The sequence below is a fragment of the Eretmochelys imbricata genome, chromosome 14 (genome assembly GCF_965152235.1).
Source record: "Eretmochelys imbricata isolate rEreImb1 chromosome 14, rEreImb1.hap1, whole genome shotgun sequence".
Classification (NCBI taxonomy): domain Eukaryota; kingdom Metazoa; phylum Chordata; order Testudines; family Cheloniidae; genus Eretmochelys; species Eretmochelys imbricata.
Window position 1 is genome coordinate 25,150,535 of NC_135585.1, and position 20,044 is coordinate 25,170,578.

The 20,044-nt window shown below is 47.7% G+C and overlaps 1 protein-coding gene across 1 annotated transcript in view; it reads right to left on the reverse strand.

Annotated features, from left to right (window-relative positions):
* The window catches only part of DNAH9 (dynein axonemal heavy chain 9), a 398,671-nt gene that overhangs the window by 264,969 nt on the left and 113,658 nt on the right, over positions 1–20,044 (reverse strand). Inside the window, exons 33-38 of the mRNA XM_077834481.1 lie at positions 19,508–19,635; positions 14,656–14,764; positions 13,890–14,037; positions 11,900–12,074; positions 7,118–7,291; positions 5,511–5,718 (exon numbers count right to left, since the gene is read on the reverse strand). Coding sequence (XP_077690607.1) covers positions 5,511–5,718; positions 7,118–7,291; positions 11,900–12,074; positions 13,890–14,037; positions 14,656–14,764; positions 19,508–19,635 — 942 coding nt within the window. The remainder of the gene's footprint in view (positions 1–5,510; positions 5,719–7,117; positions 7,292–11,899; positions 12,075–13,889; positions 14,038–14,655; positions 14,765–19,507; positions 19,636–20,044) is intronic.

Consider the following 20,044-nt stretch of genomic DNA (forward strand, 5'->3'; position numbering starts at 1 on the left):
TCCAGTTTGACCAATGTAAATGGCAGAGGGGCATTGCTGGCACATGATGGCATATATCACATTGGTGGATTTGTGCTGGAAATGGCCCACCTTGATTATCATGCACATTGTAGGGAGAGTGGTTTCTTTGGATGAGCTATTACCAGCAGGATAGTGAGTTTGTGTGTGTGGTTTTTGGAGGGGGGTGAGGGGGTGAGAGAACCTGGATTTGTGCAGGAAATAGCCCACCTTGATTATCATGCACATTGTGAAGAGAGTTGTCACTTTGGATGGGCTATTACCAGCAGGAGAGTGAGTTTGTGTGGGGGGGGGGGTTGAGGGTGAGAAAACCTGGATTTGTGCTGGAAATGGCCCAACTTGATGATCACTTTAGATAAGCTATTACCAGCAGGACAGTGGGGTGGGAGGAGGTATTGTTTTTTCATGATCTCTGTGTGTATATAATGTCTGCTGCAGTTTCCACGGTATGCATCTGATGAAGTGAGCTGTAGCTCATGAAAGCTCATGCTCAAATAAATTGGTTAGTCTCTAAGGTGCCACAAGTACTCCTTTTCTTTTTGCGAATACAAACTAACACGGCTGTTACTCTGAAACCTGTCATTATGCAAGGCACTGCATTTAGCCGTATGGAGTGGAAATCTATCAACTGCATGAAAAAACTTGTACAGATACAGACAGACATCATCTTCCTTTCCAAATGCAAACAGATGGACATCGTACCAAAAGGACTGAAGGTAAAAAATCCATTACAATCTACATACCACACAGACTATGCTGACAGCTTGTGCCACACGCTCTCAAAGAAACTGCGGAATCACCTGATCAACATCCTCTACAGCAAACAGGGAAAGATTAAGAATGAGCTCTCAAAAATGGATACTCTCATAAAAAACCAACCTTCCACACAAACTTCCTCGTGGCTGGATTTTACTAAAACTAGACAAGCTATTTACAACGCACACTTTGCTTCTCTACAAAAGAAAAAGGACACTAAATTTTCTAAACGACTACATGCTACAAGGGGCCACAGCAATGGTTCCCTCAACCCACCTAGCAATATTGTTAACCTATCCAACTATACTCTCAGCCCAGCAGAAGCAGCTGTCCTATCTCGGGGCCTCTCCTTCTGCCCTCCACCCCCACGAACACGATACAGTTCTGTGGTGACCTAGAATCCTATTTTCGACGTCTCCGACTCAAGGAATATTTCCAAAATACCTCTGAACAACATACTAATCCACAGAGGCCTCCCTACCAACACTACAAAAAGAAGGATTCTAGGTGGACTCCTCCTGAAGGTCGAAACAGCAGACTGGACTTCTACATAGAGTGCTTCCGCCGACGTGCACGGGCTGAAATTGTGGAGAAGCAGCATCACTTGCCCCATAACCTCAGCCATGCGGAACGCAATGCCATCCACAGCCTCAGAAACAACTCTGACATCATAATCAAAAAGGCTGACAAAGGAGGTGCTGTTGTCATCATGAATAGGTCGGAATATGAACAAGAGGCTGCTCGGCAGCTCTCCAACACCACTTTCTACAAGCCATTACCCTATGATCCCACTGAGAGTTACCAAAAGCAACTACAGCATTTGCTCAAGAAACTTCCTGAAAACGCACAAGATCAAATCCGCACAGACACACCCCTGGAACCCCGACCTGGGATATTCTATCTACTACCCAAGATCCATAAACCTGGAAATCCTGGGCGCCCCATCATCTCAGGCATTGGCACCCTGACAGCAGGATTGTCTGGCTATGTAGACTCCCTCCTCAGGCCCTACGCTACCAGCACTCCCAGCTACCTTCGAGACACCACTGACTTCCTGAGGAAACTTCAATCCATCGGCGATCTTCCTGATAACACCAACCTGGCCACTATGGATGTAGAAGCCCTCTACACCAACATTCCACACAAAGATGGACTACAAGCCGTCAAGAACACTATCCCCGATAATGTCACGGCTAACCTGGTGGCTGAACTTTGTGACTTTGTCCTTACCCATAACTATTTTACATTTGGGGACAATGTATACCTTCAGATCAGCGTACCTGCATGGCCCCACAGTATGCCAACATTTTTATGGCTGATTTAGAACAACGCTTCCTCAGCTCTCGTCCCCTAAAGCCCCTACTCTACTTGCGTTATATTGATGACATCTTCATCATCTGGACCCATGGAAAAGAAGCCCTTGAGGAATTCCACCATGATTTCAACAACTTCCATCCCACCATCAACCTCAGCCTGGTCCAGTCCACACAAGAGATCCACTTCCTGGACACTACAGTGCTAATGAACAATGGTCACATAAACACCACCCTATACCGGAAACTTACTGACCGCTATTCCTACCTACATGCCTCCAGCTTTCACCCTGACCACACCACACGATCCATCGTCTACAGCCAAGCTCTGCGATACAACCGCATTTGCTCCAACCCCTCAGACAGAGACAAACACCTACAAGATCTCTGTCAAGCTTTCTTACAACTACAATACCCACCTGCGGAAGTGAAGAAACAGATTGATAGAGCCAGAAGAGTTCCCAGAAGTCACCTACTACAGGACAGGCCTAACAAAGAAAATAACAGAACGCCACTAGCCGTCACCTTCAGCCCCCAACTAAAACCCTTCCAACGCATTATTAAGGATCTACAACCTATTCTGAAGGATGACCCAACACTCTCACAAATCTTGGGAGACAGGCCAGTCCTCGCCTACAGACAGCCCCGCAACCTGAAGCAAATACTCACCAACAACCACATACCACACAACAGAACCACTAACCCAGGAACTTATCCTTGCAACAAAGCCCGTTGCCAACTGTGCCCACATATCTATTCAGGGGACACCATCACAGGGCCTAATAACATCAGTCACACTATCAGAGGCTCGTTCACCTGCACATCCACCAATGTGATATATGCCATCATGTGCCAGCAATGCCCCTCTGCCATTTACATTGGTCAAACTGGACAGTCTCTACATAAAAGAATAAATGGACACAAATCAGATGTCAAGAATTATAACATTCATAAACCAGTCGGAGAACACTTCAATCTCTCTGGTCACGCAATCACAGACATGAAGGTCGCTATCTTAAAACAAAAAAACTTCAAATCCAGACTCCAGCGAGAAACTGCGGAATTGGAATTCATTTGCAAATTGGATACTATTAATTTAGGCTTAAATAGAGACTGGGAGTGGCTAAGTCATTATGCAAGGTAGCCTATTTCCCCTTGTTTTTTCCTACCCCCCCCCCCAGACGTTCTGGTTAAACTTGGATTTAAACTTGGAGAGTGGTCAGTTTGGATGAGCTATTGCCAGCAGGAGAGAGTGTGTGTGTGTGTGTGTGTGTGTGTGTGTGTGTGTGTGTCCGGGGGAAAAAAAAAGGGGGGCGGGGTGAGAAAGCCTGGATTTGTGCTGGACATGGCCCACCTTGATTACCATGCACATTGTAGGGAGAGTGGTCACTTTGGATGAGCTATTACCAGCAGGAGAGTGAGTTTGTGTGTGTATGGGGGTGGTGGGGTGAGAAAACCTGGATTTGTGCTGGAAATGGCCCACCTTGATTATCATGCACATTGTAGGGAGAGTGGTTACTTTGGATGAGCTATTACCAGCAGGATAGTGAGTTTGTGTGTGTGGTCTTTGGAGAGGGGTGAGGGGGTGAGAGAACCTGGATTTGTGTAGGAAATAGCCCACCTTGATTATCATGCACATTGTGAAGAGAGTGGTCACTTTGGATGGGCTATTACCAGCAGGAGAGTGAGTTTGTGTGTGGGGGGGTGGAGGGTGAGAAAACTTGGATTTGTGCTGGAAATGGCCCAACTTGATGATCACTTTAGATAAGCTATTACCAGCAGGACAGTGGGGTGGGAGGAGGTATTGTTTCATGATCTCTGTGTGTATACAATGTCTGCTGCAGTTTCCACGGTATGCATCCGATGAAGTGAGCTGTAGCTCACGAAAGCTCATGCTCAAATAAATTGGTTAGTCTCTAAGGTGCCACAGGTATTCCTTTTCTTTTTGCGAATACAGACTAACACGGCTGTTACTCTGAAACCTAACATTACATAAGACTTGGACTTTTCAGCTTAGAAAAGAGATGACTAAGAGAGGATATGAGAGAGGTCTATAAAATCTTGATTGGTGTGGAGAAAGTAAATAAGGAAGTCTTATTTACTCCTTCTCATAACACAAGAACAGACTAACACGGCTGCTACTCTGAAACAAGAACTAGGGATCACCCAACGAAGCTAATAGGCAGCAGGTTTAAAACAAATAAAAGGAAGTATTTTTTCACACATTGCGCAGTCAACCTGTGGAACTCATTGCCAGAGGATGTTGTGAAGGCCAAGACTATTACAGGATTCAAAAAAGAACTAGATAAGTTCATGGAGGATAGGTCCATCACGGCTATTAGCCAGGATGTGCCGGGATGGTGTCCCTAGACTCTGTTTGCCAGAAGCTGGGAATGAGTGACAGGGGATGGATCACTCGATGATTACCTGTTCTGTTCACTCCCTCTGGAGCATCTGGCATTGGCCACTGTTAGAAGACAGGATAGTGGGCTAGGTGGACCTTTGGTCTGACCCAATATGGCCGTTCTTATGTTCTTATGTCTGGGAGTGAGACCTTTGGTTCCCAGAAAGCCAGAGCCAAGGTCCCTGGTGACGATCTGTGTTCTGCATCTGCAGGATGGACATCTTCAAGTTCTGTATGGCCCCACCCATTCCTGAGTGGGGTCTATGCCAGTGAGGTGGGCCCCTACCCTTTGTATTGGGCTGCTCAAACCATAGCCAACCAGGCCTAGTGACTGAAATGAGAGTTCAGCCTATTGGTTAGAGCTGGGTCCAGGGGGGCAGAGTCCAGGAACAAGCTGGGGGTCAGTATCGGAGGGACAGAAGCCAAATGCCAGAGCAGGAGGGTTCACCAGAATCATAGGCTGGAGCCCGACCAATAATCGAAGCCAGAAGTCAGAAGCTGGAGGGGAACAGAGGCTAAAGCTAAAGTGGGCAGTAGGTGGAGCAGAAGCAGGTTCAGAAACGAGGCTGGGGCAGGGAATGGAAGCAGTCGGGAGCGGGACTGGAAGCAAGGGTTGCAAGCAGGAGCAGGGCAACCACAGCAGCAGTCGTGGTACACGTTGAGCAGCTGCTGATCTGCTGCGGGTGCCAGTTTTATGAGCAGGGCTGTGGCTACTCTGTCAGTTCCAAGGCAGTGCAGCTGGGCTTCCTGGTTGCCCAGCAGTGCAATTAGTTAAAGAAGCAGGCCAGGAGCTGGTCTGGCCCCTGACAGGATTTCACCAGGTATCTTTCTGGAGGATTTAGAGTCCACGGTTCCCTCTGAGGCAGTTATATAATAAATCCAGATACAGCTTGCCAACAGCACATACGCTGGGGTTTCCAGCCACCCATACCCCCCAGCAAATTCCATTATACGCACCAGAGGGAGAAATCATCCCTCATCCCCTACCCCCAAGGACTCCTAACCTTCTGCCGCTTTACCTTGCAGCATGGCGGAGCTGGTGTAGTAGTTGAAAGGCACATTCTTCACCATGTACTCATCGGCATCTAACGAGGAGAGTTTGTCTCCTACGAGCACAGATTTCCCAGTGCCAGCATTTCCCACTAGCATGACTGGCCTCCTTCGCTCCAGGAGCCTATCAATGAAGTATCGCACTCGGATGGTTTCACTGGTGGGCACCAGACAAGCCTAAGGGGAGAATGATGGGAACGTGCTATGAGCCACAGTGCACCCCCTTTCAGCTATGCTCACATGGGGTGGGGGAATACTGATCCAGCTGGATAGACCTCTGCCTGACAGTAAATTAGATTATCTACACCAGCTAAAGTCTTCAGTAACTAACTAGTTGTCTGGTAGCATCTGCGTATCCTCAGTAAAACATATCTCCCTAGGGCTGGTTAAAATTTTTCCACAACAACTGTTTTTTGATGGAAAATTGGGGTTTTGACCAAGCAAAATTTTTCACTAGAAGTGTCGGTTACTCACAAAAAACAATGTTTTTTTGTCAAAAAATACAAACATTCCAAAACTGATTTTTTTTTCAGCTATCAGCCAACAACCAAAATATTTCAGTGCCAGCACGGTGCTTCTTGCGTGTTGCAGTCAAGTTGTCCCCATTCTCCTTTATGGGCCAGCCTCCACAGCCAGACTTCATGTCCCATGATGCACTATGAGCACAACTCCCATGATGCACCATCTCCCTTCACCACGAAAAGACAGGTGTATCATGGTAGATATAGGCCAACCAGAGAGCCCAGCCTATGATGGAAAGTGTGAACATGAGGCACCCAAACGACAACTCCCATGAGGCACCAGGGCAGCATTTCAGAATCAAAATATTTGGGTTTTCAGAACTTAAATATTTTCTTTTTAATTACCTGATTTTTTACAAAAAATTGAGTTTTTCCATGGAAAATTCTCCATTTTCTGATCAGCTCTAATTATCCCCTACAGTGCTGAAAAACTGGTGGTGAATTTGCTACCCTTTGCTGGTTGAAATCAGACATGTGTGCATTCTGCTCTGCTGCCATTCACTAGATGGAATCAGACCACTGCGTCCCACCTGTGAATGTGCCTTGCATATTAAAGAACCGAATCAGTCATTAAAATAAGGCCTTGGTTTGCTTGCAGAGAGCAAGTGTGATTTCTCTCTTCTCCATGCTACCCCTTCTGGTTTAACTGGTGCCCTACTTTACATTTCAGACAGGAGTTATCAGGACAATAGACTGGCACTGCGGAGATGCGTGCAGCTTGAGAGTGGATATCTGACTGGTAATTGAGATGGCACTATGTTTTGCACACAGCTTTGATTCAGTCCATGGATGTTTGTCATTGCCCCATTCATCAATCATATTCCAATGCACTGTAACAAGAGTACTACTTTCTTAATGAACCTTGTCTTCATAATCAAACCCAGGTCACTTAATCACTTTACAGTGAATGTTTGTGTCTTAGGTGGAATGTCACCATTACTAACAAACCTTCATTTTCTCATGCCCGTACTAATGAATCTTATTCTACAGAGACAAAGCACACACCGCACACATCTATGTATTCTTTTGTGGCAATGAAACAAAGATTCACGTACCTGTAATGGCATTTCAGGATCAAATTCAAACTTGGGGATGAGTTTGGACCAAGGTTCAAACTTTTTTGTTTCTGGATCAATGTAAAAGTCGAAGACAGTTCCCTGAGAAGGAAACTTGATGGTCTTGAACTCAGTCACCCACCACTTACTGAATTCTACTCGGTAGTCTACAAGCTGCAAGACAAAATGGAAAGCAAAGATGCTAACCTGCAGAAAATCTCTAGTGATTTAAAAGGTTATCTACACCATGTCCCCAACCAGTTTGGAACCATCCCCTGCAGTACATTCCCCTGGGCTCTGCCCTGACCATTCACTCAGGACACTATTCCACAGCCTAATAGTACTTACTGTCAGGAGCTTTTTCCTGATGTTAAAACTAATCTTAATTTAATCTCATTACTCCTATTTATATCCTAAATAAATCCTTTCTCATGATGGCCATTTTAGATATGCCTTAGATTAGATAGAGAGATCCATCTGGCAGAATTAATTACATGTCTCAGATTAACCAGGTCAATGAATTGATCTGGAGCGTGTACATGCCTCCAACAGTAGTTGTGGATGGCTTTCATGTCCCCACCTCCAGCCATGGTGAGCCAAGGCATGCAGATTAAAGTTCTTCCTCAAAAATCACAACAGCCCATTTACTTTTAATTTCTGGATTCTTTCCCTGTCACAGCTCTCCTGTATTGAGAAGCCCAGATTGAATGAAGTATTCCAAGTGCAATTGCAACAGACTTCTAGAAAGGGACCATCACCTTTAAGTTCTGATACCTTTGCATTAACCTTTATTTGCTGCTATACTACATCGGAAGCACATATCGAATTTGGTCTCTGTTATCTTCCCTACGTTTCTTTCCCACTCGTATCCCACACCATCCACTAGTCCTCACAGTGACTGTGAAATCTGGGGGAAGGAAAGAGAGCGATTGGACTGTGCACTCAGGAGATCTAAGTTTAGTTGCCTGCTCTTCCACAGATTCACAGGTGACCTTGGGCAAGACGCTTAATCTTTCTGAGTCTGTTCCCCATCTGTACAATGGAGATATTAGCCCTTCTCTTCCTCACAAGGGTGTAGTGAGAAGTTCATTAATGCTTGGGCTGCATTCAGAGACTATGATGATGAAAGACCATGTAAGTAGTGAATGCAACATTACAGCTTGCCCAGATTCTCAGTGAATTTCTCATAAGGCTTATTTTTCCCCACATCCATTCGCTGTGCCCTCTTGTCCAATATAGCAAGTCAGCTGGGACTGCCAACTCACTTCATGTATGCCGCTAAAGCTCCAGAAGAAAGCCAGGATTATCACCAACTGCTGTATTTCAACTGGTGCCCTCTGTGAAAGGCTCCATGGAGCTTTGCTATCCTGAAGCAGCCACCCCCTTAACAGCAGACCAGAGTATTTTTAAAACACACCATTATTATCCAGGATTCTGCAGTCTGGTGCTGCTCACAGAGGCAAAATCACTAATTCCTCATTTCCCTGTTGCTATAATTCCTCAGCAGTGGCTGTAGTAGCCTTCAACGGGGGTGGAAGTGAATCACTGCTAAAAGCTTTCTCACTAGGGCGCCCTCACCACTGCACAGGAGAGCTGCTTCCAGCTGCACTGTAATGTGTCATCCACCCTCCCTACTATGCCATTTAACCAGAGCAATTTGGTCGCAGCCCACACTGCCAGAGCGATGTTAAATTTGAGCTGCTTCCTTAATAAAACCCCACATGGAATTTTACTAATTTCAGAGCCTTTACCTTGAAATGGAAAATCTATCAACTGTTTTCCTACAGGGAGCCCACTCCCTTCCAGTGAGCACATCAGAGTGGAAAGGCTTTAAGATTGTTTATCCTGACATTTCTGCAACGAAAGGTCAGAGTGAAGGGCACCGTCAATGGAGAGCAATAGACAGATTTTATATTGGATCATTTTTCACCTGGCTCTTGTTCAGCCTGCTGTACCCTTGGCTTCCCTACTCTGACATTTACAGAGAAGCAAAGGAAGAAGCACGGCCAGCATCAAAAGCAAAATCTTAGGGAGAGATTCTGTGGCTGCAGAGGACTTCTACTGCACCTGGTGCAATCTGCTAAAGCACACCCTCCCGAACACATGTTCCGCACACACTGAAGGTGTGTCCACACCACCACTGGGAGGTGTGATTGCAGCACGTGTAGACATTCCAGCTAGCTGGGAACTAGCTAGGCCAAGGTAGGCCTAGGTCCCGGGTAGGCCCTGGGCAGGGCTAGCCACTGCAGCTTCCCAAGCTTTACAGCTTTACTAGCTCAAAGCTAGCTCGGATATGTCTACATGTGCTGCAGTCACACCTCCCAGTGGCAGCCTACGCATACCCTGAGTAGTGCTTAGGGGAGCTGGGACGCATCATTGCTTCACTAGTAGAGGTACCCATTGAACAAGCTGCAGTGGTGGGAACTAAATGTGGGGAGACTTGGAGACCATACAATTCCAAGGAGCACGAACACTACTAATCATTTAGGAAGTTTGGGGTAATGTTTCTTTAGACCCTGATGTGCTAGGACTGGGCCTTTTAGCAACAAGGGACACAGGAAAGGAGCCTGCACCTGAGCACCTTGGCTGGGATGAAGCTTTCTGAGTCAAAGGGATCCAGCTATGGAACAAATGTCAGCAGAGTATTTCCTTGGCTGTAGGTTCATCTAGTCAGAAGCAAACTTCCTGCAGATGAACCAAGGCACAGTAGCAGCTCTAACACTTTCCATTGATCCCTAGATGAGGCACCGCAACGAGACACAGCTCAGCTGTCCTCTCCCTGCCCCAGGGGGCCACTTCTCTGGGTGAGATGCATGACTTCTCTGCTGAGATTGCCAGAAAAAGGGCCAATCAGTGTCCAACTGGAAGTGGACACTGTTCAATAGAAAGGAGACAGAGCACCACCTGATCTCACCAAGGGCACTGGTTAGCCACCGGAGGGAACAGCCACGGGTCACTACTGAGACTAACATGAACTGGATCCAAGCCTGGGATAGAGAGGTGAACTAATTACCCTGGCGGTGTCAGACATTGATATTGTCATCAGGACACCCTAAACCCCAGCTTTTAGTCACTCATAACGTTGCAAACTGTTTCCCTTTTTCTCTGAAATGACCCACAACCAGTCTCTTCCCAAGGGTGAATATTTCTAGTAAGAAAAAATGGATTTGGCTCTTCCTGTGCATGAGGAGTATGACAGAACCATAGACTTCCCCCTTCATCAGAGCCCTCCTGGGACCTTCCTGGAAGAGCCCAACAGCTAACATAGCTGGGGTGGAAAGCGGAAACTTGGCACAGGGAGAAAAGCTTGAGAGCGTGCCAAGGAAAACAGAGCTTGTTTTAATGGATGACTGGATCAAGCCCCAGCTACACCAGAGAACACATTTTGATCTAAGAATTCCTGTGACAGCTGCGCTGCTCTGTGGCAACACAGATCACAGGATGAATCCCAGGAGAGCGGGAGGCAAAGCGCTGTGGGTTGAAAGGATTGGACAACTCCCCAAGGAGATAAGGCCAATCCAGAGTCTGACCAGCTTTAGGAAATTCTGCAAAACCCTGCTCTTTGAAAAAAAGGCTTTTCCACCATAAAACAACACATACACACACAGTCACCCCCTTTGACCTCCAAAGCCCAATACTGAAACTCTCCTTCCACCCCCCAAACGACAACACTGACCCCCCCTTTCACCCACTAAACCCCAACACTGACTCCACTTCTACCTCCAAGCCCAACCACTGACCCTCCAACCCAAACACTCACTGCCCTTCTACCCAAACAGCACCCTCCTCAAAAAACTCACCCTACCCCAAGCAGAGTTTTTACCCCCAAGAAGTGAGAAGTGCCAGGGGCTCCATGAAGGCCACTAGGGACATCGCTATTGCTTTCACTTTTAAGTGGAAGGCACCCAGAGACTCTGGTGATGGGTGGCAGTACCAAACCCTAACAGCTGTATGTGTGGTACATTTTGCAGGGGGTGCTTGTTATACATTCTTTCAGGTGCTTGACAGAGGCCTCGCTGCCCACTCAAACATAGCTGATTGGCCATGCACAGAAAATGGCAATGTGGAACTCAGGAGCTGAGCTAAGAGCTCCAGCTGTCATGCACAGGAGCTCCTCCACTATGCACTTCCTAAGCTGGGCAGTAGAAGAGCTCCTCGCCTTCAGACCTCCTAAGATGCCCAGGAGGGAGAGGAGAGAAGCTTCCCTACTCTGCCCTTCCTACACTCGGAAGCCCCTGCCCTCTGTGCACCAGAGGCAGTCTAAAGAGGGTGATGGAGCTGGCCAGAACTGAGGAGCAGTGGATGGGATCTGCTTATGGAGGGAATTGATTTCAATTACTTCAGTGGGGGGCTGCAGCTGCTCACACCTCTGGAAATCAGGCCACTTAATTAGATGCCCAGGTATTCATTACTACTACATTCTGTACGGTGTTACTGCTTCAGTCAACTTACTATTGCAGAATGAAATGTTTGTACATAAGTTAATGTCTCTCTCATCTCTGTTGTTTTAATCCTTGACCCTTCCGTTCTTATACTGTCTCTTGTGTAATGATGCCCTTCACAAACTACCGTGCTTTCTCTGTAAACAAGGTAGAGAAACAGCACCGCACATTGCTCCAGAGGTTTCTATCCCATTGACAATTGTATTCTAGCCCCAGGAACGCAACACCATACTAGAGAATCACACTGAATAAGTATAATAATAATCAGAATAATAAAAGAGGCTACTGTCTAAATGGGATACTACATTAATGAGCCCTACTCTTATAGCTCTCATTTTACCTGGTCCTGGAACATTGCTCCACCAAAGGCCCAGACAGCAGCAAACACAAAGTAAAGCTCATACAGTTCCTTGGGGCAGTCCGGAGGAGTGTTCTCCGTAGTTAGGAGACACTCAAGGAGGTAACACAACATCTGAACCATACTCTGTTCGGGAACTGGAATAATCTTCTTAAACCTAAGGGAAATTGAAAGCATATGAAGTATAATTGGATTCAGCATGGTGGTCGTTAGCAATACAGAGAAATGTACATATAAATCCTCTTTCCGAACATTAACATTTTACTTTTCTGCAGTGTGTATCTTCCTTATGCATGGATACAGCGAGAAATAAAACACTCATCCCTAGACCTGGAAGAGCAGGCACGTTCACAAGTAATAACAGTAATAAGAAGTTTCAGACATTTAAAAACTTGGATCCTCTTGAAAGTAGTAAAATGGGAGACTCGCTAAGGGCAATGATTTCCTGTGAACACGATGAGTTAGGAACAGTCAAATAGAGGCATTATAAAATAAACCCTTTAATCTTGATGTTTTACACCAACTTAGGAATTCTGTAAATGTAGCTGAACTAATATTGTGGCTGGCGGGATAACGCTGAATTCTTCCATAAAATAATTATAGTTATTTGAAAGGCTGGTCCTACAATTTCTGAATTAAGCAATCTACAAAAATACCTGGTTTAGAATTGTCGGCAGCTAATCCCTGCAATTTCATGCTCTGTCATAAACCTCAGGAAACAGAGTGAGGACCATCCTACGTGTTGTGCTGCTGATGGCTATAATCACACTGGTCACACAAGCAGCAATCTTGTTGCAAAACTCCTTTCATTACAAATCCCCATTTTCACTAATTCAGGCCTTTCTGTGTATCTGCCTTTTGGGCCAACATTTCCCATGCCTGGTCTCTGCCCCAATGTGCGTGTCTTTCTGCCAAGACTGTTGTTCGTGTATAAGGACTGGGATGGAAGATGCAAGAAGCTGTGTCCTGATGCTGCTCACTAAGTGGACAGAGGAAGTGCCCTCAGAGCCATTCTTCAGAGCTGCACAGCTGACATCCTGAGCCTCTTGGCTGTCCAGATCATCCTTCGCCATGGCAGTTGAGTAAGCTCAGCCTCGTGGAGGCTCTGTGCAGGCATAACAGTTAACAGAATGGGGCCCCAAAGGCCTCATCATTGATTACTGCTGCTAGAGCCTATAAGCCAGATGGACATCAAAAGGATAACAATCTAACCTGGCCAATGAGGCAGCTTAATGATTCACTGAAACCCTTATTTATAGCAAAGGAAAAACTACCACTATTGATTTAACTGGTGCCCAGCAGTGAACTGTGCCGGACTGGAAAGGGACGCAGACACAATTTCTTCTGCAGCTGTCATGAAAAGAATTTAGAGAAGAACTGCTGAGGGAGAGATCTCAACCCTTCTCATCAGAGAGGTTCCCCTGTGACAGCTGGAAGCCGGTTACAGCTGAACTATATAGTCCAAGAGGGCATGGGCACAGAGCCTGGGGAGGGAGAGGGTGACGTGTGCCTCAACTTTACTTCTTAGTGGCCAAAAACCTTTTCCCCTGAGCAACTGTTTGAAATCCACATTGCTGAGTGAAGCGCTCTGACCCAACTGACTTAACCTTTTCTAAATTCTTTCCCGTTCCCTCTCAAATTGACAGATAATTGACTCCTGCATCATACAACATCCCAGCATGCCCTGCACTAGTGAGCCCACACTTAGTACAGACACAAATTAACAGTAAAATGTCAATTAAAGTGAAACTTGGGCCGCAGCCAAGCAAGGGTGTGAATTTGGGAGCCAGCATCCGCTCCTCCTTTCCCACAAACACTACACTGAAAGAAAGGCAACACTGCTCTGTCAACGGGGCCTTTTAGGGGCATGGCAACAATCTGCCTGGTAGCGGCCCATGCAGCTGCATCATCCAGAGAGCCCACAGCATGGTGGGTGTCGCCCACAGACAGGTTACGTCCCGTTATACTGTACCTAGTTCTAAGTGTGTCCAGGCAAAGCGGCAGGTACTTGTCAAATAAAATGGTCAGATTAGCTCGTTCTGACTGGATTTCTCGTTGGTCGATCCAGCTGCTCACGGGGGGATTCCAGCCCAAGTCTGCTGGATTGATGTACAAAATGCCTAGAGACAGAGTGCAAGAGAGACAGATACAGCAAGGACGTGGCGGGGACCGGTATCTTTCTCCACAAGAACTGTTTCACCTTTCCTCACTAAGATCATAGTTTAAGTAGTACAGCAATGTACCATGTTGCACAGCCTGCTGCTCCTACACAATTGTAATTTAGCGCAGATTTTTAAAGGTGTTTAAAAACACCTTGAAATCAGGCCCTTTTCTCTTAGGCCTCAGCTCCCATCCATAGAAAGGTGAGAACAATCCTTCCACTCTCCTATGTGTCTCTGCCTTGACTATTTCAGCTGTAAGCTCTCTCTCTCTCTGCACAGTGCCCCAATCTCAACTGAGCCCTCTACACGCTACCCGCATCACCACCTTCGTTGTCAGCCATTCATCAGGGAGTGCTGAGTTTCTAGGTTCTGCTGCCCACTCCTCAGTCACACACCCTGTCAGCCAGTGGCACTGTGAATTAAGGCTGCCACTTTCAAAGGGGCCTAAGGAAGTTGGGCACTGAATGCCAATGGGAGTCAGGTGCCAAACTCCCCTGGGCCCTCTGAAAATCTCAACCCTAAGCTTCACTTCGTGCGAGTGGAAAGGGAATGCCCTCTTATTCCCCCTTGACCTACCTGCTCTGGACACGGTGGCTGGAGTTGCTGTGCGTAGGTGACTGATCTCAAAGAGCAGCCTCATGGTTGGGTTAAGGGGAATTCTTTCATTGCTTGCTAGTGTCAGCACCTGCAAAGGGCAGATACATTCAGAATATAAGCTTCATGGCAGCTGCATTCCTCAATCCTGCTGGTGAGAATTGTTCATTCCCGTGCTATCACTGTATTACTCAGTATGGTCTTGCTGACATGACCTCTGCACTGCTTGGTTAGGATTTCATTCAGCTCCTCTATGTGATGCATATGCAAAGGAAGGCATGTCCTTCCATTTTGCTTGCTTACTGTGCATATCCTTCTAGTCTGTTCTCAGATATAATGGATTACGTGCTTTGCCATCTTGCTTCTCAGCACCTATTTGATATTTTCCTCCAAATATCCCACCTCCAGTTTAGCAAAGAGGATTTCAGGAAGTCTCCATGACTCCCCAAGATACACAAACCTCCTCACATACCTTCTAGGATGTGTTTGGTGGATATAATCAAGCCTTCTACTCCCCAAGAGCAGGAAAATGACATCCTGGGGGGACCTCATACTCTCCCTACAACAACACACTTGGAAACACTTGAGGAATAAAGACTGAACAGGGGGGAAATGATGTTCCCAGGCTAAAGAGATTTCTAGCCTGTGTATAAAAACCTGGGAAACCCAAGCTGCAAAAACAAGAATCTGACAGCCTGTTTATCACTCAGGGTGAGGAGTATGTTCAACTCAATCTGCAGTTTTGTTTATTTACTAGGTAATCTGCTTTGATCTGTTTGCTATCACTTATAATCACTTAAAATCTATCCTTTTGTAGTTAATAAACTTATTTTATGCTTTAATCCAAACCAGTGTGTGTTTGACTAAGGTGTCTGGCTAAGCTCCCTGTAAGCTGCATGGCCATGGAGCAGTCTATCAAGGGCCATGCAGGAGGGGAGAGGCACCCCTCCCTGGCCCAGCCCAGCCCCGCCAGAGCTGCCAGGGAGAGGAGCCCCGCCCCTGCCCTGGCCAGGCCTGGCCCAGGCCCACTGGAGCTGCAGGGTAGAGGAGCCCCTCCCACAGATTGGCCCGGCCCAGCCCAGCCCCGCCCCACCGGAACAGCCACAGCCCAGGACTGACACCCCTCCCCCGGCCCAGCCCACCCCATCCCACCCCAGCCCAGCCAGAGCTGCCACGGCCAGGGAGAGGCACCTCTCACCCGGCCCCCAGCTGCTGCAGTGAGAGAGGGCTGGGGGGAGTCCTCTCTCCCCGCTGCAGCACTGGGGCAACCTGCACCCTAAACTCCTCATCGCCAGCCCCACCTGAGCCCACACACCAGCCCTCTGCCCCAGCCCCACCCCAGAGCCTTCACCCATAGCCAGAGCCCTCATCCCCCAGCACCCCAACCCTCTGCCCCAGCCCTGAGCCCCCATCCACACTCCAAACCTCTTGATCCCACCCCTGCCACACATCACCTCCATATTGGTGCACATAACAAAATTAATTCCTTACATGGCCATAAAAATTAGAGGGAACACTGGTGTCTGGGGAAAATCTCAGCTTGGTTAACACAAGAGTGCATGGTCCTCTTCACATTGTGGGAGACGCAGACCAGGTAAACCCATATACTGGCCAGATTTGACCAGGCCAGGACAGTACTGCTCTGGGATCTTAGGCTGGGAGGCTGGTAGCTAGAGAGCCTGCATGTGACTGCAGCTGGGTGTGTCCCACCTGTGTGAATGCTGATGAAAGTGCAAGCTTGGAGGGCTTTGCAACTTGTCACAGCAGCACAATGAGTGGGATCCCAGGCTGGTGGGTCAGAGGGCTCAGTGGTACCCACGTTCCAGGTGGCAGCCCCTGGGGAACCCATCACAGTGGAGTCCCCCATGATGTCACTTTACCCCTTTTATATCTTCTTCCCACTTGCTGGAAAGCTCTTTTGCTGTGACCTGGGTCAAACAGTTCCCATTGAGTAGTGCTATCTCTGAGAGGTTTCTATTGTACACAGTTCCTGGGGTAATCCTTGTGCTTGCGTGCATTTCCTCAATAAGTCATTAACATTGTTTGGCCTTTTTACTGTTGTACCTGAAAGGCTGCTTGTGGGTGTTTTCAACCTCTCATGTTTCAGTAACACATACACAGCCAGACTTCACATACAATGATAGCACATACAATCCAACAAGCTATTAATGTCTAGCAGATCAAGACTTTTAGAATGATACTTCACAAGGCATTCTTTGTACAAAACATATTGTAATTACATGCTAGTGGTGAATATTGGGATGCCAAGGTGTCACAACAACAGAAACATGGTGGAATGGTTGTCATGCCTGGAGTACAGGGATTGAAGAGTATGTGCTGTTCAGGAAAGACAGAAATAAAGGTAAAGGTGGTGGAGTAGCACTGTATATTAATAGTGAGATAGACTGTAAAGAAATTAGTGTTGTAGTGGGTAGGGGCGGCGAGTTACATGGGCTCATGGGTGCTCAGGCTCCAGCAATATTCAGGGCTGGGGGTGCTGCTCCACCAACCTTTGGAGCTGGGTCTCTCCCCCTGGCGTCCACCTGCCCCCCCCCCCCCCCCGGCTCCCAGAGCGTCCCTGCCTGAGTGAAAGTGGCACTGCTCTCCCTCGCCTGCCTCCGCTGCCGGCGCCGGCTGCTGCCTAAGGCTACAGCACAGCACAAGAGCAGCGCCGGCAGCCGGCTGCTGCTGCTGCACCTCAGGATGGGGAGGCGGCACACACGTGCTTGGCAGCCCTCCCCTCCCCTGGCACAAGACATGTGGAGTGGACCTCACTCACCTGAGCAGCTGCTGGGGCTTCGGTGAGTGTTTGACCCTGTAATCCCCCTCCCCCGCAGTCACCGCTCCTGCCCCACACTGGGCAAGGGGCAGCTCCATCCCCCACCCCCACTGAGGCTATGGCGAGGGGCAGCAGGGGAGGAAGGAAGCCACATGTGACAGCAGTCCCCTCCCCCACAGCACCCACCACCCCCTCCCAGAGCCCACACCCCCTCTCCAGCCCCCAAACTCCCTCCCAGAGTCTGCATCCAATCTCTGTCCCAGAGCCTGCACCCCTCACCCCTTCCTGCACCCCCAGCCCCTGCCCCAGCCCAGAGCCTGCACCCAGCACCCAAACTCCATCCCAGAGCCTGCTCTCCCACCCCTTCCGACACACCCTCTCCTGCCCCCAAACTCTCTCCCAGAGCCTGCACCCCCACCCCTAGCCCAGAGCCTGCATCCCTCCACCCATCCTGCACCCCCACCCCATGCCCCAGCCCAGAGCCTGCACCCAAACTCCAACCCAGAGCCTGTACTCCCACCCCTTTCCCACACACCCCCTCCTGCACCCAAACTCCATCCCAAAGCCTGCACCCAAACTCCCTCCTACACCCCCACCCCTTGCCCCAGCCCAGAGCCTACAACCAAACTCCGTTCCAGAGCCTGCACCCCCTCCCTCAGCAGCCCCTCCCAACCCCAAACTCCCTCCCAGAGCCTGCACCCCCACGCCCAGTGCACCCCTCCACCCATCCTGCACCCCACCCCATGCCCCAGCCCGGAGCCTGCACCCAGCACCCAGACTCCATCCCAGAGCCCAACCTCTCAACCATCCTACACCCTAATCCCCTGCCCCAACCCAAGGCCTGCCCCCAGACCTCCTCCCACCACCCAAACTCCCTCAGAGAGCCTTAGGCAGGTGGGGGGGCGGAGTTGGGGGGGGGGGGCGGGCTCTGAGCATTCTGGGCACCACCAAAATTTCTACAAACCTGCCGCCCCTGGTAGTGGGTGAAATGGAATCTGTTTAGGTCAAAATCACTTTGGGGAAGAAAGGTAATAGAGGCTCCACTGGAATAGTGCTTGTGGTATGCTACAAACCCCCTGAATCTAATTTGAATATGGGTAGAGACCTCTTTAATATTTTAATGAAATAAATACTACTGGGAATTATACAATTACAGGAGACTTCAATTTCCCAGATACAGACTGGAAGACAAGTGCTACTAATAATGGTCAGGGCCAGACATTCCTGGATGTGATGGCTGAAAGATTTCTTCATCAAACAGTCACCAAACCAACAAGTGGAAATGCCATTTTAAATGTAGTACTAGTAAGTAGTGAGGACCTCACAGAAGAGCTGGTTGTAGAGGACAACCTTGGTTCGAGTGATCATGAGCTAATTCAGTTTAAATGAAATGGAAGGATAAACAAAAATAGATCTGCAACTAACGTCCTTGTTTTCAAAAGTTCAAACTTTATAAAATGAAGGGAAGTAGTTAGGGAAGTGGACTGAAGAACTCAGGGATCTGAATGTGGAGGAGGCTTACAATTACTTTAAGTAAAGGTTACAGAAACTATCTGAAGCCTACATCCTGAGCAAGAGGGGAAAATGCACAGGGGAAGGGTTGCAAACCAAGCTGGATGAAGCATCTCGAGCAGGTGATTAAGAGAAAGCCTACAAGGAATGAAAGGTAGGCTGGATCAGCAAGGAAAGCTACCTCTTGGATGTTAGAAAGTCTAGGTACAAAGTGAGAACTGCCAAAAGCCAAGCAGAGCTGGACTTTGCAAAGGAAATTAAAACCAAGAGTAAAAGGTTCTAAAGCCCTTCTGGCCTTAAAGTCTATGAGTCTGTGAGATTTCAATGTACTGACTGCAGCAGAACAACGTTACCTGCACCACTCCAGTTCAATAACATGTTCCTGAAAATTAATGCCTTGTGCTGTTTTCCAGATGTAACATTTTCTTTGCATGATGTTGTTTATTTTTATTTGAAGAAACACAGTAACAACTCTTTCATACTATGAGCTATTGTCTCAACCTATGTATTTCTCTTATGTGTTGATCAAAGAATATCAATTACCTTATTATCATCCATAACAGTATTGAGAGATTCAATCCACATTGGATCGATATCACCATCCAGCACCATCCACTTGGGACCATCATGTGTGACATTGGCCAGCTCTCGCATGATTGATGAAAACAGTCCTAGAAAGATGACACACACTCCTTCATGATCACGGAATCTGGAACTTGCCCAATCAGTTTTCTACAACGTCCTTCTTAAATGCCAAATTAAAATCTCAGTGCATTTTATGATTCAAGTCGTAAAAAAACATGTTACAGGATATCAGACTAATCTGCTTTGGGGGGAAAATGAACGTTATCAATTAATATCAATGAAAAAGATGGCAGGCCGGTGTGCAACTCGTTACTGTTGGGGAGTGTTGAGGGCAAGAAAACAGTGACTAGTGGGTACTCTACACTAACAGGGAAAGGAGGAAGTATATTAAACAATATAAAGGTTTGGAAAACTGTTTTGAGTATAACTTGGAATTTCTTAAAACTGCTTCATCAGCTGGAAGTACTGCCAGGGAACTCAAGGTGCATTAAGCAC